Source organism: Hyperolius riggenbachi, chromosome 6 (assembly GCF_040937935.1).
Source record: "Hyperolius riggenbachi isolate aHypRig1 chromosome 6, aHypRig1.pri, whole genome shotgun sequence".
NCBI classification, from domain to species: domain Eukaryota; kingdom Metazoa; phylum Chordata; class Amphibia; order Anura; family Hyperoliidae; genus Hyperolius; species Hyperolius riggenbachi.
Window position 1 is genome coordinate 21,607,946 of NC_090651.1, and position 15,192 is coordinate 21,623,137.

Here is a 15,192-nt window from a genome sequence, read left to right on the forward strand (position 1 = left end):
CCCACCCTATCCACAAAAATGGCTGAAACTACACTTTAAAGCTAAAGTCTATTGAAGGGGAATAAAAACAGATACTTGGAAAGGCTCTGGGTCCTATAGAGCCTTCTCATTCCTCTCACGGCCCCTCGTTCCAGTGCTTGCTCCCCGTTTTGAATCTCTCACAGCGGGAGCTTGAGTGCTCCCAAAGACGGGCGGCTCCATACTGCGTATGCGTGAGAGAGCGCGCTAGCGCAAGCGCAGTGTGGAGCCGCCAATCTTCAAGAGCACTCTGGCTCCCGTAGATATCTGAAGCCTCCAGCGTTGGTGGAGAGCAATATTCGACCGATCGGTCAGATACTACTATGGTGGAGCCAGCGCTGGAGCGGGGACCATGAGAAAATCGGGAAGGCTTTATAGGACCAAGAGCCTTTCATCTTCTTAGGTGAGTATCTGATATTATATACTGATATATTGTTTTTTTATCCACTTGACAGTCACTATAATTGTGAAGATTATTTTTTTTTCTCCTCCTGTTAAAGGGGCACTATGGCGAAAAATGGTAAAATTTTAAATCTAAAACCTCTACAAATTAGAAGTATGTTTCTTCCAGAGTAAAATGAGCCATAAATTACTTTTCTCCTATGTTGCTGTCACTTACAGTAGGTAGTAGAAATCTGACAGAAGCAACAGGTTTTGGACTAGTCCATCTCTTCATGAGGGGATTCTCAGGGATTTATTTTCAAAAGCACTTAGTGAATGGCAGTTGCTCTGTCCAACTGCCAAAAAAACTGTGTAGCGAGCAGGGAAGCTGACAATTTTTCGGCGTAGTGCTCCTTTAAGATTATGATTTGATGACTGCTGGTTTTCATCACCTCTGCACACAGACTGCATTAAGTGTTGTCTTGTTTTTAGGGGACTCGACTTGCGGTCAGCGGGCCATCTACCACAGCCTGGGCCTCACCGGAATCCCCATCATCAACGTCAACAACAACTGCTCAACGGGATCTACCGCTCTGTTCATGGCCAGGCAGCTGGTGCAGGGAGGTGAGGGCCGAATGCCTGAGCTGAGAGCTTTACATGTGCTGGATGAATGGGGTCTGATTGCCGATGCTCGATAAACTTTTGCTAAGTTAAAGTGACCCTGTATTGAGAGTGACGTGGAGGCTGCCATCATTCTTTTCTTTTAAAGCGGACCTGAACTCAGCACTTCCTTTCTGTTCTAAAAGATAAGCAACAGCATAATAACCTTTAAAGAAAAAAAAAATTTGTTACAGCTTTTACGAATCCTGCAATAAATCTGCAGTGTGTCTACTTCCTGCTTTCATGGAAGCAGACAAAGGGTTAACATCCTGTGTTTACATGTTAGCTGTGTCTGCCATGGACTGCCGAATTTGTGTGCGGATACAGCTTAAAAATCAAATTTCACTTGTGATTACTTGAAAATGAGTGAAAATTGACAGGTTCTTCTGTCTAAAAACAACATACAGGGTGTATTTCTCTCTGTTTTCCTTGTGTCCTGTGAAGAGTTCAGGTCCACTTTAAGCTATGCCAGTTGCCTGGCTATCCTGCTGATCTTCCTGATGTCAGTAATGAATAGAGTTGCATAGAAGTATTTGTAGTTAAGCTGGGTTCAAATTGGGGCTAAATTCAGACTGGTTTCTGCAACGGAGGCCAACGGACATTTTAAAGTGGTCTGAAACTCCGACATAACATTCAATAAAAATGTGTTTTCCTACTTTTTATTACTCAAACAGTTATCATATTTGCTTTTGTGCACACGTAATATTGTCTATTTACAAATGACAAGTTCCCAAAGTGTAGTTTATCTTGCCCTGAAAGCTGCTATTGCATTTTATTCTAACTGCTTTTTATTATCTATTAAAATCTTCTAATGAGCTGTTCGGAACTGTGTGTGTGCTTGAAGCAGAGAGAGCTTCTCAGAGTGTTTTTTTTTTTAACTTGTTGCACACAAATGTATCAATATTGGAATGTAAACAAAGATTGCTATCTCCAGTCTGGATGTTTTCTTGAAACTGGACAGCCTTTACATAACAGGACACGGTGCTGTGTTTAACCATTTCGGTGATGTTCTACAAAAAAAAAAAAAAAAAATTCTGGCATAGTAGCTTTAACCTCCCTGGCGGCCTGTTTTTTTTTGTTTTGTTTTTGCATGTAGCTAGCCTAGCACTAGCTACATGCTTCCCCCCCCCCCCCTACTGTTTGATCGCCACCGGCGAGTATGCCCATCCGGAAATCCTGTTCTGAGTGGAATTTCCTTGTGGGCTTCCTCCGTCGCCATGGCGACGAACGGAGCGATGTCATCGACGTCGTGACGTCACAGGGAGTCCCGATCCACCCCATAGCGTAGCCTGGCGGCGATTGGCCAGGCTGCGCAAGAGGTATGCGGGGGGGCCTGTATCGCGGCAGGTATCGGCGGCGATCGGACCAAACACGCAGCTAGCAAAGTGCTAGCTGCGTGTTTGAAAAAATTATGCAAATCGGCCCAGCAGGGCCTGAGAAATCCTCCGCGGCGGCTTACCCCGTGTCCAGCACGGGGTTACCGATAAGGAGGTTAACATTCCTGGCGTTATGGTTATTTCAAGATTTAGGGTCTAATAGCCGTACAATTTTTTCACAAGCTTTTAAACTCTAAAAACAAGAAGAAAAATGTACCACAGAGAGATCTGCTGCAGCTCCCGCATATAATTCACTCAGGCATGGGTTTACCGCTCTGAGCTGCAGATTTCCATCCCGAGCCTGACTCATGATTACCGCTAAGCAGGTTAAGGTGTAAGGAATTTTTTAGAGCAAAATAGAAATGCTGACTTTCAGACCACTTTAAGGATTTAGTTTTTTATATTATATATTAAAGCAAGCCTGTAATGTTTGATTCCATCTTGATATGCCTGCTTTATTCTAGGTAAAGACTAACCAGCAAGCTCATGGTGACCCAGAACTCATTGGAGTGTGTGAGGGACTACAATGGTCCTAAAAGCCCCCTTACTAAGATGTTGAGAAAAACAAAAGTTTGCTTTCTTAAAACAGAAAGAATTTGCGATAATTCAGGTTGGAGTGAGCTTGAGATGTCTCCCACAATGCATCACTGCTGAATATATGCAAATTAACCATTGTTGCCCTTAGCAGCTAAATACACCTCCAAAACCGCTGGAATGCAATGATGTGTCAGCTTAATTTGTACAGAGCCAGAATAATCCAACATGCATACAGACTGTTTCGGATTGTTTGATCCTCATCAGTGCATGGCATGGATTAATTTGGCTCTATGCAGTAGGGCTTGTAACACCGAGAGGTACAGACTAACCAGCAAGCTCATGGTGAACCAGACATCTCAAGCTCACTCCAACCTGAATTATTGCTAAATTCTTTCTGTTTTAAGAAAGCAAACTTTTGTTTTTCTTAATCTAGGTAAGGATGCATAGTGTTATAAGCAGAGGATCAGCATAACTCATGCTATTACACAGGGCCGGGCCGAGGCAGAGGCTGGAGAGGCTCCAGCCTCAGGGCGCAGTGTAGGAGGGAGCGCACAATTCATTCAGTTGTCATTCCCAATTGTGTTTGAAGCAGAAAGAAATAGGAAAAGGGAATACATGGCAGTGACTGCAAGTCAGATAACTAGAGATTAAGGTATTGGGGAGGTTTGGGGCCCTGGAGCACCTCTTAGTCTAGTAGCAATCAGTGAGTGATGGCTGGGTGGGAGGGATGGAGGGGCGCACTTTGGTGTCTCAGCCTTGGGTGCTGAAGGACCTTGTGCCAGCTCTGCTATTACAGGAAGGTCGGCAGCAGAAGGGCCTATATATTTCTTTTGTAATAGATTCACTAAAAGCAAACATGAGCTGAAAATAAACTCAAAAACGTTAATTCATTTTATGCAGAAAGAATGTTATATAGAATATCCCTGGCATCTCAACAGCTTATTTGCTCTTTCAGGTGTTAAATTAATTATGTGGTGTGCACAGAAGCCATGTCAGTGTGGCTTAAATTCTGGTTCATTCAGTTCCCAGCAAAAATAAACAAATATGCTTTTGAGCTCTCTCCTGTTATTAGAATTATTTGGTCTGCCAGATATGTGTTTTGGATTTTATTTCCATTTCAGGAGAGCTTCCCATTGTATTCAACTGCTGTTCGACCGCTTCATTTGCATACAAAAACATTTGCTTAATTTACTCTCACAATTTAAAAAGAAAACTGAACAGAGACAATTTCTTAGTAGGGCTAGTACAATATGTACCTATGTTTATCTTTTCACATGTCACCTCAGGTTTGCACCAACAGAAAGCTTGCTGATGCCTGACCTTTCCCTGTCCTCCTCTGTTTGCTATGTTTGTTGTTCAGTTTTGTGTGTGGCAGTGATGTGTAATGAGTTCCTGTGTGTGCAGTTGTCACCCGATGATCTGAGTTTTGGGAGACAGGGCCTCTTTGTTTTGTGTTGGCGAAAATTGGCTCATGCAGGTTTATGTCTGTGTTTTCTGCAGCGCTGGCGGACTGCGTTTTGGCTCTTGGCTTCGAGAAGATGGAGAGGGGATCTCTGTCCTCCAAGGTTAGCACCAACCAGTTAGCACTGAGCTTGAAGTAAAGCAAAGATTTTGATTGATTATGTTCCAAGTTGCATACATTTCTATCTGTGAGTCAGCAGGGAGGTGTGCCATACCAGTCCCCGCCCACATATTAGTTGGAAAAATTTAAAGAAATCTCTCCCTGTAACAAACTGTTCCCCTCCCCTGCTTACACCTCTCTGACCATGCAGCTATCCTCTCCCCTACTTACACCTCTTACACTGCACCTGTTCCCTCCCCTGCTTACACCTCTCTGACACTGCAACTGTCCCCTCCCCTGCTTACACCTCTTACACTGCACCCGTCCCCTCCCCTGCTTATACCTCTCTTACACTGCACCTGTCCCCTCTCCTACTTACACCTCACTGATGCTGCAGCTGTCCCCTCCCCTGCTTATACCTCTGACGCTGCAGCTGTCCCGTCCCCTGCTTACACCTCTCTGATGCTGCAGCTGTCCCCTCCTCTGCTTATACTTCTCTGACACTGTAGCTATCCCCTCCCCTGCTTACACCTCTCTGACACTGCATCTGTCCCCTCCCCTGCTTACACCTCTCTTACACTGCACCTGTCCCCTCCCCTGCTTATACCTCTCTGACACTGCAACTGTCCACTCCCCTGCTTATACCTCTCTGATGCTGCACCTGTCCCCTCCCCTGCTTACACCTCTCTGATGCTGCACCTGTCCCCTCCCCTGCTTACACCTCTCTGACACTGAATCTGTCCCCTCCCCTGCTTACACCTCTCTGACACTGAATCTGTCCCCTCCCCTGCTTACACCTCTCTTACACTGCACCTGTCCCCTCCCCTGCTTATACCTCTCTGACACTGCACCTGTCCCCCTCCCCTGCTTACACCTCTCTGACACTGCACCTGTCTCCTCCCCTGCTTACACCCCTCTGATGCTGCACCTGTCCCCTCCCCTGCTTACACCTCTCTGATGCTGCACCTGTCCCCTCCCCTGCTTACACCTCTCTGACACTGCACCTGTCCCCTCCCCTGCTTACACCTCTCTGACACTGAATCTGTCCCCTCCCCTGCTTACACCTCTCTGACACTGAATCTGTCCCCTCCCCTGCTTACACCTCTCTTACACTGCACCTGTCCCCTCCCCTGCTTATACCTCTCTGACACTGCACCTGTCCCCCTCCCCTGCTTACACCTCTCTGACGCTGCACCTGTCCCCTCCCCTGCTTACACCTCTCTGACACTGCACCTGTCCCCTCCCCTGCTTACACCCCTCTGATGCTGCACCTGTCCCCTCCCCTGCTTACACCTCTTTGACACAACAGCTTTCCCCTCCCCTGCTTACACCTCTCGAACAATGCTTCTGTTCTTAGAAGGTCTTTGTGCTGCATAGCAATTGTTAGAGACCTAATGCAAAAAACTTTCTCTGGGGCCCATAGCTCCTTGCTTATGCTGCTGGGTGTTTATTGTACATTGTCTGGTCTGAAGCTGAAAGAACCATACAGATTTTGTTTTATTGTTTTCAGTTTACCAAGGACAGTTTTATATATATGTACTGGGAAGTGACTTTTACTGTTATTGAGCACCTCAATCAAGAGACACTATAATGATTATGAAAAGGGATGGTCAATGAGATGCAAATAATTCAGAGTTTGTGCAACATTATGCATAATTATGCAGTTTTAAAAAGGATCAAGGAAAACTTTGATTGGTTCACTTTCAAGCTACATAAATTTGCATAGAGAATTGGCATAATCCTGCATTCATTTGGAATTGCTTGCACCCTATTGACCATTACCTACGTATGAGGTACAGCTATGTCCTTATACTGAGGTTTGTGCGAAAATAGGATAAGATTCATTAAAAAACCATTTAAAAAGAGGAGGTAGCGGTGGACTTACCTCCTCCAAGTAGACACTCCAGAAGGCATAATTCTTCTGTTTAAGCCATTCTGTTGTTGATTTACTTCTATGCTTTGGGTCGTTGACCTGTTGCAACACCCCTCTTCTGCTGAGCTTCAGCTGGTGGACAGACGGCCTTAAACAAAACCTGTAACAAAAAAATCCTCCCCTGGAGGATACTCACCTCGGGTGGGGGAAGCCTCCGGATCCTATTGAGGCTTCCCCCGTCCTGTCCTTCCTTAACGGCTCCAGAGCAGACGCAGTATCGGCTCTCCGACTCAGAGATAGGCGGAAATAGCCATTCGCTTTCGGGCCGCTGTACTGCGCAGGCTCAAGACGCCTGCGCAGTAGAGTGGATCCACCGGAGATCGGCTATTTTCGCCTATCTCCATGCGGAAAGCCGCAACAGCGCCCCCGCTGGAGCCAGGAAAGTTAAATTAAATCAGCTCTTGTCAGCCTTGTCGAGGGTGGATTCTGGAACACTCCGGGGGAGCCAGCGCTGGATTGTCTGCAGCTATCGGGGCAGAGGAAGCCTCATTGGGATCCTGAGGCTTCCCCCTCCTGAGGTGAGTACCCCCAAGGGGAACTTTTTTTTTTGTTACAGGCTCTCTTTAAGATCTCCTGCAAAATGTCTTGATAAACTTTGGAATGAATTTGTCCTTCGATGATAGCAATCCATCCAGGTCCTGACGCAGCAAAGCAGCCCCAAATCGGGATGCCCCCACCACCATACTTCACAGTTGGGATGTGGTTTTTGATGTTGGTATGCCATTCCTCTTTTTCTCCACACAAAGTGTTATGTGTTTCTTCCAAACAACTCATCTATCTGTCCACAGAATATTTTGCCAGTACTGCTGTGGAACATCCAGGTGCTCTTTTGCAAACTTTAAATGTGCAGCAATGTTTTTTTTGGACAGCAGTGGCCTCCTCTGTGGCATCCTGCCATGAACTCCATTCTTGTTTTAGTATTTTACATATTTAGCTGACACTCTAGGATTCTTCTTCCCCTCATTGAGCATTCTGCACTGTGCTCTTGCAGTCATCTTTACAGGACAGCCACTCCTAGGGAGAGTAGCAGCAGTGCTGAACTTTCTCCATTTATAGACAATTTGTCTTACCGAGGACTGATGAACTGCAAGGCTCTTGGAGATACTTTTATAACCCTTTCCAGCTTTGTGCAAGTCAACGCTGACAGAATGATCGATTTCTGTCCGAAATCGATCGTTCCCTTTGACCCATCCGTGCAGAAGATTCTCGGTCGCCGGCGGGACTGGAGTGCGTCGTTAGCAGCGTTCGAATGCCCGACGACCAGCGCAATACAGCGGTAATACATTACCTGCTCCAGCCGGCGCGAGTCCCCTGGTCTTCTTCTCCGCTTTGGGCTCCAGACCGTTTCATCCCCGCGTCGGGCTCCAGAGCTACACAGAACTTCCTGTCCCGGCAGGAAGTTTAAACAGTAGAGCGCCCTCTACTGTTTAAACTTCCCCTGGACAGGAAGTTCAGTAGCCGGAGCAGAGAAGAAGACAGCAGGGACTCGCGCCGGCCGGAACAGGTAATATATGCAGGGGGAGCGGCAGAAGCAGCAGCTCCACAGATTGTGATCAGTTTCAGGCTGAAATCGATTCACAATCTGTTTGCAGTAAAGGCAGCCATACGATCCCTCTCTGATAGGATTCGATCAGAGAGGGATCTATCTGTTGGTCGAATTTGATGGCAAATCGACCAGTGTATGGCTACCTTTACTTTTTCTTGCTACTGTGCACCTTTTATACGAATTGTATTGATATCACAACATACTGCAGTATATTGGGATCTCTATGAGCCCTCTTTTGTGTTTAGCTATGTCCTTGGTACAGGTAATACCTACAGACTTGTTCCTCCAGTAATGTAGTTTTCAGGTAATACCTACAGACTTGTTCCTCCAGTAATGTAGTCTTCAGGTAATGCCTACAGACTTGTTCCTCCAGTAATGTAGTCTTCAGGTAATTCCTACAGCCTTGTTCCTCCAGTAATGTAGTCTTCAGGTAATGCCTACAGCCTTGTTCCTCCAGTAATGTAGTCTTCAGGTAATTCCTACAGACTTGTTCCTCCAGTAATGTAGTCTTCAGGTAATACCTACAGACTTGTTCCTCCAGTAATGTAGTCTTCAGGTAATGCCTATAGACTTGTTTCTTCAGTAATGTAGTCTTCAGGTAATACCTACAGACTTGTTCCTCCAGTAATGTAGTCTTCAGGTAATGTCTACAGACTTGTTCCTCCAGTAATGTAGTCTTCAGGTAATGCCTATAGACTTGTTTCTTCAGTAATGTAGTCTTCAGGTAATACCTACAGACTTGTTCCTCCAGTAATGTAGTCTTCAGGTAATACCTACAGACTTGTTCCTCCAGTAATGTAGTCTTCAGGTAATGCCTACAGCCTTGTTCCTCCAGTAATGTAGTCTTCAGGTAATGCCTATAGACTTGTTTCTTCAGTAATGTAGTCTTCAGGTAATACCTACAGACTTGTTCCTCCAGTAATGTAGTCTTCAGGTAATTCCTACAGACTTGTTCCTCCAGTAATGTAGTCTTCAGGTAATACCTACAGACTTGTTCCTCCAGTAATGTAGTCTTCAGGTAATGCCTACAGCCTTGTTCCTCCAGTAATGTAGTCTTCAGGTAATGCCTACAGCCTTGTTCCTCCAGTAATGTAGTCTTCAGGTAATGCCTACAGACTTGTTCCTCCAGTAATGTAGTCTTTAGGTAATGCCTACAGACTTGTTCCTCTAGTAATGTAGTCTTCAGGTAATGCCTACCGACTTGTTCCTCCAGTAATGTAGTCTTCAGGTAATACCTACAGACTTGTTCCTCCAGTAATGTAGTTTTCAGGTAATGCCTACAGACTTGTTCCTCCAGTAATGTAGTTTTCAGGTAATACCTACAGACTTGTTCCTCCAGTAATGTAGTCTTCAGGTAATGCCTACAGACTTGTTCCTCCAGTAATGTAGTCTTCAGGTAATGCCTACAGACTTGTTCCTCCAGTAATGTAGTCTTCAGGTAATACCTACAGACTTGTTCCTCCAGTAATGTAGTTTTCAGGTAATGCCTACAGACTTGTTCCTCCAGTAATGTAGTCTTCAGGTAATGCCTACAGACTTGTTTCTCTAGTAATGTAGTCTTCAGGTAATGCCTACAGACTTGTTCCTCCACTAATGTAGTCTTCAGGTAATGCCTACAGACTTGTTCCTCCAGTAATGTAGTTTTCAGGTAATGCCTACAGACTTGTTCCTCCAGTAATGTAGTCTTCAGGTAATGCCTACAGACTTGTCCCTCCAGTAATGCAGTCTTCAGGTAATGCCTACAGACTTGTTTCTCTAGTAATGTAGTCTTCAGGTAATGCCTACAGACTTGTTTCTCCAGTAATGTAGTCTTCAGGTAATGCCTACAGACTTGTTTCTCTAGTAATGTAGTCTTCAGGTAATACCTACAGCCTTGTTCCTCCAGTAATGTAGTCTTCAGGTAATGCCTACAGACTTGTTCCTCCAGTAATGTAGTCTTCAGGTAATACCTACAGACTTGTTCCTCCAGTAATGTAGTTTTCAGGTAATGCCTACAGACTTGTTCCTCCAGTAATGCAGTCTTCAGGTAATGCCTACAGACTTGTTCCTCCACTAATGTAGTCTTCAGGTAATGCCTACAGCCTTGTTCCTCCAGTAATGTAGTCTTCAGACTTGTTCCTCCAGTAATGCAGTCTTCAGGTAATGCCTACAGACTTGTTTCTCTAGTAATGTAGTCTTCAGGTAATGCCTACAGACTTGTTTCTCCAGTAATGTAGTCTTCAGGTAATGCCTACAGACTTGTTTCTCTAGTAATGTAGTCTTCAGGTAATACCTACAGCCTTGTTCCTCCAGTAATGTAGTCTTCAGGTAATGCCTACAGACTTGTCCCTCCAGTAATGTAGTCTTCAGGTAATGCCTACAGACTTGTTCCTCCAGTAATGTAGTCTTCAGGTAATGCCTACAGACTTGTTCCTCCAGTAATGTAGTTTTCAGGTAATGCCTACAGACTTGTTCCTCCAGTAATGTAGTCTTCAGGTAATGCGTACAGCCTTGTTCCTCCAGTAATGTAGTCTTCAGACTTGTTCCTCCAGTAATGCAGTCTTCAGGTAATGCCTACAGACTTGCTCCTCCAGTAATGTAGTCTTCAGGTAATGCCTACAGACTTGTTCCTCCAGTAATGTAGTCTTCAGGTAATGCCTACAGACTTGTTTCTCTAGTAATGTAGTCTTCAGATAATGCCTACAGACTTGTTCCTCCAGTAATGTAGTCTTCAGGTAATGCCTACAGACTTGTTCCTCCAGTAATGTAGTTTTCAGGTAATGCCTACAGACTTGTTCCTCCAGTAATGTAGTCTTCAGGTAATGCGTACAGCCTTGTTCCTCCAGTAATGTAGTCTTCAGACTTGTTCCTCCAGTAATGCAGTCTTCAGGTAATTCCTACAGCCTTGTTCCTCCAGTAATGTAGTCTTCAGGTAATGCCTACAGACTTGCTCCTCCAGTAATGTAGTCTTCAGGTAATGCCTACAGCCTTGCTCCTCCAGTAATGTAGTCTTCAGGTAATGCCTACAGACTTGCTCCTCCAGTAATGTAGTCTTCAGGTAATGCCTACAGACTTGTTCCTCCAGTAATGTAGTCTTCAGGTAATGCCTACAGACTTGTTCCTCCAGTAATGTAGTCTTCAGGTAATGCGTACAGACTTGTTTCTCCAGTAATGTAGTCTTCAGGTAATGCCTACAGCCTTGTTCCTCCAGTAATGTAGTCTTCAGGTAATGCCTATAGACTTGTTTCTTCAGTAATGTAGTCTTCAGGTAATGCCTACAGACTTGTTCCTCCAGTTATCTAGTCTTCAGGTAATGCCTATAGACTTGTTTCTTCAGTAATGTAGTCTTCAGGTAATGCCTACAGCCTTGTTTCTCCAGTAATGTAGTCTTCAGGTAATGCCTACAGCCTTGTTCCTCCAGTAATGTAGTCTTCAGGTAATGCCTACAGACTTGTTCCTCCAGTAATGTAGTCTTCAGGTAATGCGTACAGACTTGTTTCTCCAGTAATGTAGTCTTCAGGTAATGTCTAGAGACTTGTTCCTCCAGTAATGTAGTCTTCAGGTAATGCCTACAGACTTGTCCCTCCAGTAATGCAGTCTTCAGGTAATGCCTACCGACTTGTTCCTCCAGTAATGTAGTCTTCAGGTAATGCCTACAGACTTGTTTCTCCAGTAATGCAGTCTTCAGGTAATGCCTACAGCCTTGTTCCTCCAGTAATGTAGTCTTCAGGTAATGCCTACCGACTTGTTCCTCCAGTAATGTAGTCTTCAGGTAATGTCTAGAGACTTGTTCCTCCAGTAATGTAGTCTTCAGGTAATGCCTACAGACTTGTTCCTCCAGTAATGTAGTCTTCAGGTAATGCCTACAGACTTGTTCCTCCAGTAATGTAGTCTTCAGGTAATGCCTACAGACTTGTTTCTCCAGTAATGCAGTCTTTAGGTAATGCCTACAGCCTTGCTCCTCCAGTAACATAGTCTTCCTCTCTGTCCTCAGTTCACTGACCGCACCAACCCGATGGATAAACATGTGGAGGTTGTAATGAACAGATATGGCCTGGAACCGGCCCCGATGGCTCCTCAGTTGTTCGGGAGAGCTGGCAATGAACATATGGAGAGATATGGTAACTATACTATGTGCGATGAAGGCTTTTCATAGGCACTGCTAGACTACAAGAGCTGCAGACACCTCCTATAAGGCTGAAGGTTTTGTGATCTCCATTTACTGCCAATCCAGTATTCTCCCCAGGCTCTTTTAGCCGGGTGCTCCACCCAGCTATTTTTGGTGACCACCCGGCTGTTATCTGCTCACCTCCTCCTCTGCTGTAAGCAGAGAAGCACCAGCCCTGCATTCTCTCATCTCGCCCCACCCGGCTACTTTTTCATACCACCCGGCTGGAAAAGAATTCTGGGGAGAAAACTGCAATCCATTGGAAGATGTTGAATGGACACCGAGATTGATTCATATATAATGCAGCCCTAGGCGAGGTAGTACGTTTGTTGCCCCCTTGTTGTCCTTTTGATAAGCTGAAGTGGGGAGAGGTCAGAGAAGGTGACAGGTGGGCCCCTTGACACGCGCTAGGCCCCAAGCGCCTGCCTAGGTTGCCTGGTGAATCATCCTGCTCTGAGTGGACACGTGAATAGGATATTAAACCCTGTGGCCTGTTTTTATCTTTTTCAGCACAGAAGCACTGAGGGCCACATTCACCCTCCGGGCGCCGCTGCACTTGTGCTACACGAGTAATTGGATGGGATCACTCTCACTGCAGCGCATTTGCACTTATTGCCGGTGACTGCGTCCCGATACTCATTCACTGGAATGACAATCCCTAAATGCAATCGCCGTAACATCGTGGAACAGAGCAACGCGAAACCGCAAGAGCAATTACTAGGTGCTTTTGGGTCCCCAAGTGTGAACGGGCCCTAAACTCTGGGCTACAGGACCTTTCCCTATAACTCATTAATTACCCCTCCTTGTCTGTTCCTCATATAGTTATATACAATAACTTTTCAGCATTTTCCGAAATAAAAAAAGGTTGCCTAATGTGAGCTTTTCATGAAAAAACTTGAGGAACTGTAGTGAAAATAGCATAATGAATAAAATTGCATATTGTTTACAATATTCATTTATAGATGATTTAGTCAGTGTTTCTCCATTGTAAAATCTTTCCTCTCCCTGATTTACATTCTGGAATGTATCACTGGTGGTGGTGACCTCTTTAGTTCCGCCAGGTGATCTGTACGGAATGTTTGTTACTGAGAGTTCTGTGCACAGAGGGAGATCTTGCTTGCTTGGCAGTTGGAAAAAGTCATTATTTTCCACAATGCAACAAGGTGGGTTTGAGCCCACTGACGCAGTTGTGTCCTCTTCTGTCCACTTTTCAGCATCTGTAACGATGTGTTAAAGCCAATGGGTACTAGTTTAAAAATAAAAAAAGTCAGATACTCACCTAAGGAGAGGGAAGGCTCGGTCCTAATGAGCCTTCCCTCTCCTCTCCCGGGGCCCTCGGTGCTGCGCTGGCTCCCCCGTTCGCGTCCGCCGCCGCAGGGACTTCGGAGGTCTTCGGGAGCACTCAGGCTTCCGAAGACGGGCCGCTCCATACTACGTACGTGCGAGTGCTTCATAGAGGGCGCTCGCGCATGCGTAGTATGGAGCGGCCGCGTCATCGGGAGCCCGAGTGCTCCCGAAGGCTTCCGAAAGCTCTCTTCGGCATGCGGAAGTGGCAGTATTTGACCGAACTGGTCGACTACTGCCAAGGGGGATCCTGTGCGGGACCGGGGACCGGGAGAGGAGAGGGAAGGCTCATTAGGACCGAGCCTTCCCTCTCCTCAGGTGAGTATCTGACTTTTTTATTTTTAAATTGGTAACCACTCACTTTAACTGAAAAGCGGACAAAGCTGCATCAGTGGGCTCAGGCCTGTACAGACAGGAAACTCCTGACATCACCCTGTGGGAGGGGTTTCACCACAATATCAGGCATACAGACAACCCCCACCCTCCCCCACCCCAAACATCTATTTGAGAAAAGGTAAAGATTTCTCATGGGAAAGGGGGTATCAGCTACTGATTGGGGTAAAGTTCAATCCTTGGTTAAAGTTCATCTTAAAGTTTGATTTGATATTTATGTGTTTGCCTTATTTAACTATTTCGCCTGTTGGGTGTTTCAAAGGTGTTATGTAGAAGAGATAATAAGTAGATTAAAGGACCCCTATAGTGAAAAATTGACAAATTTGAAATACATGTGTATACGAAGTACATTTTTCCTTGAGTAAAATGCACTGTAAATTACCTTTTCCCTATGTTCCTGTCATTTACAGTAGGCAATACAAATCTTACTAGTTTTGGACTAGTCCAATTCCTTATGGGGGATTCTCAAGGTTTTCTTTATTCTTTACAAAGGTACTCTCTGGAATTATTTATTCAGAGATGCCGGGCAGCATCCCTATTTGCTTACACATTATTTTGGCAGTTGGAAAGGGTAACTGCAATTCAGTACGTGCTGTTGATGGAAAAAAGAAAACCACCCCAAAAAACACCACCCCAAAAAAATTATCCAAACAAAGAGTGCCCCCATTTTGCATCTAGACCTTGTTTCCTCATTATGGACCAGAGCAGTTGTGACATTTTAGCTATGTCCCTATGGGCCGGTTCACAAGGACACTTGGTGGCGATTACCGCCTGCGTCTGATACAACGCTCCCATTCAAGTGAATAGGAGCGTTTATATCGGCTGTTTACTGTCCGATCCCGATTTTCCCCGTAGTTTTAGGCGACCCTGGAAGCCGCCACGTCTTCATGTCCCCCTGCAGGGACAAAAAACACCAATCGCGACGGGACACCACCGATCGCCGCCGAAAGCCAGCGCAATCCCCTGGACGAGACGCCGCAGAACTGGATGCTGGAAGACGTCTATCTGAACCGGTCCTTTATCAACAATAACTTTATCCCTATTTGTGACACCTAAATTAAATATATATCCATTTTTTTCAAGCCAAACTAGACTTTGTATGGCATGTTTTCCCTAGAACAATTTTGTTTTCTGTGCATTTTCATGGGGAAAAGACGAAACATAGAAAAAACAAATATTTTTAATGGTAAAAATCAATCTCACTGGTTCAGGGAACATATATTCCCTTTCACCAATTAGTGCTGCAGCAGATAGTGCCAGAGGTGTGCACAGGAGCAATGCCCCATTGTGCACAGC

The 15,192-nt window shown here is 45.3% G+C and overlaps 1 protein-coding gene across 1 annotated transcript in view; it reads left to right on the forward strand.

Annotated features, from left to right (window-relative positions):
* Positions 1-15,192, forward strand: part of SCP2 (sterol carrier protein 2) — a 97,607-nt gene that overhangs the window by 16,066 nt on the left and 66,349 nt on the right. Inside the window, exons 4-6 of the mRNA XM_068238983.1 lie at positions 892-1,023; positions 4,473-4,537; positions 11,986-12,112. Of these exons, the coding sequence (XP_068095084.1) occupies positions 892-1,023; positions 4,473-4,537; positions 11,986-12,112 (324 nt within the window). The remainder of the gene's footprint in view (positions 1-891; positions 1,024-4,472; positions 4,538-11,985; positions 12,113-15,192) is intronic.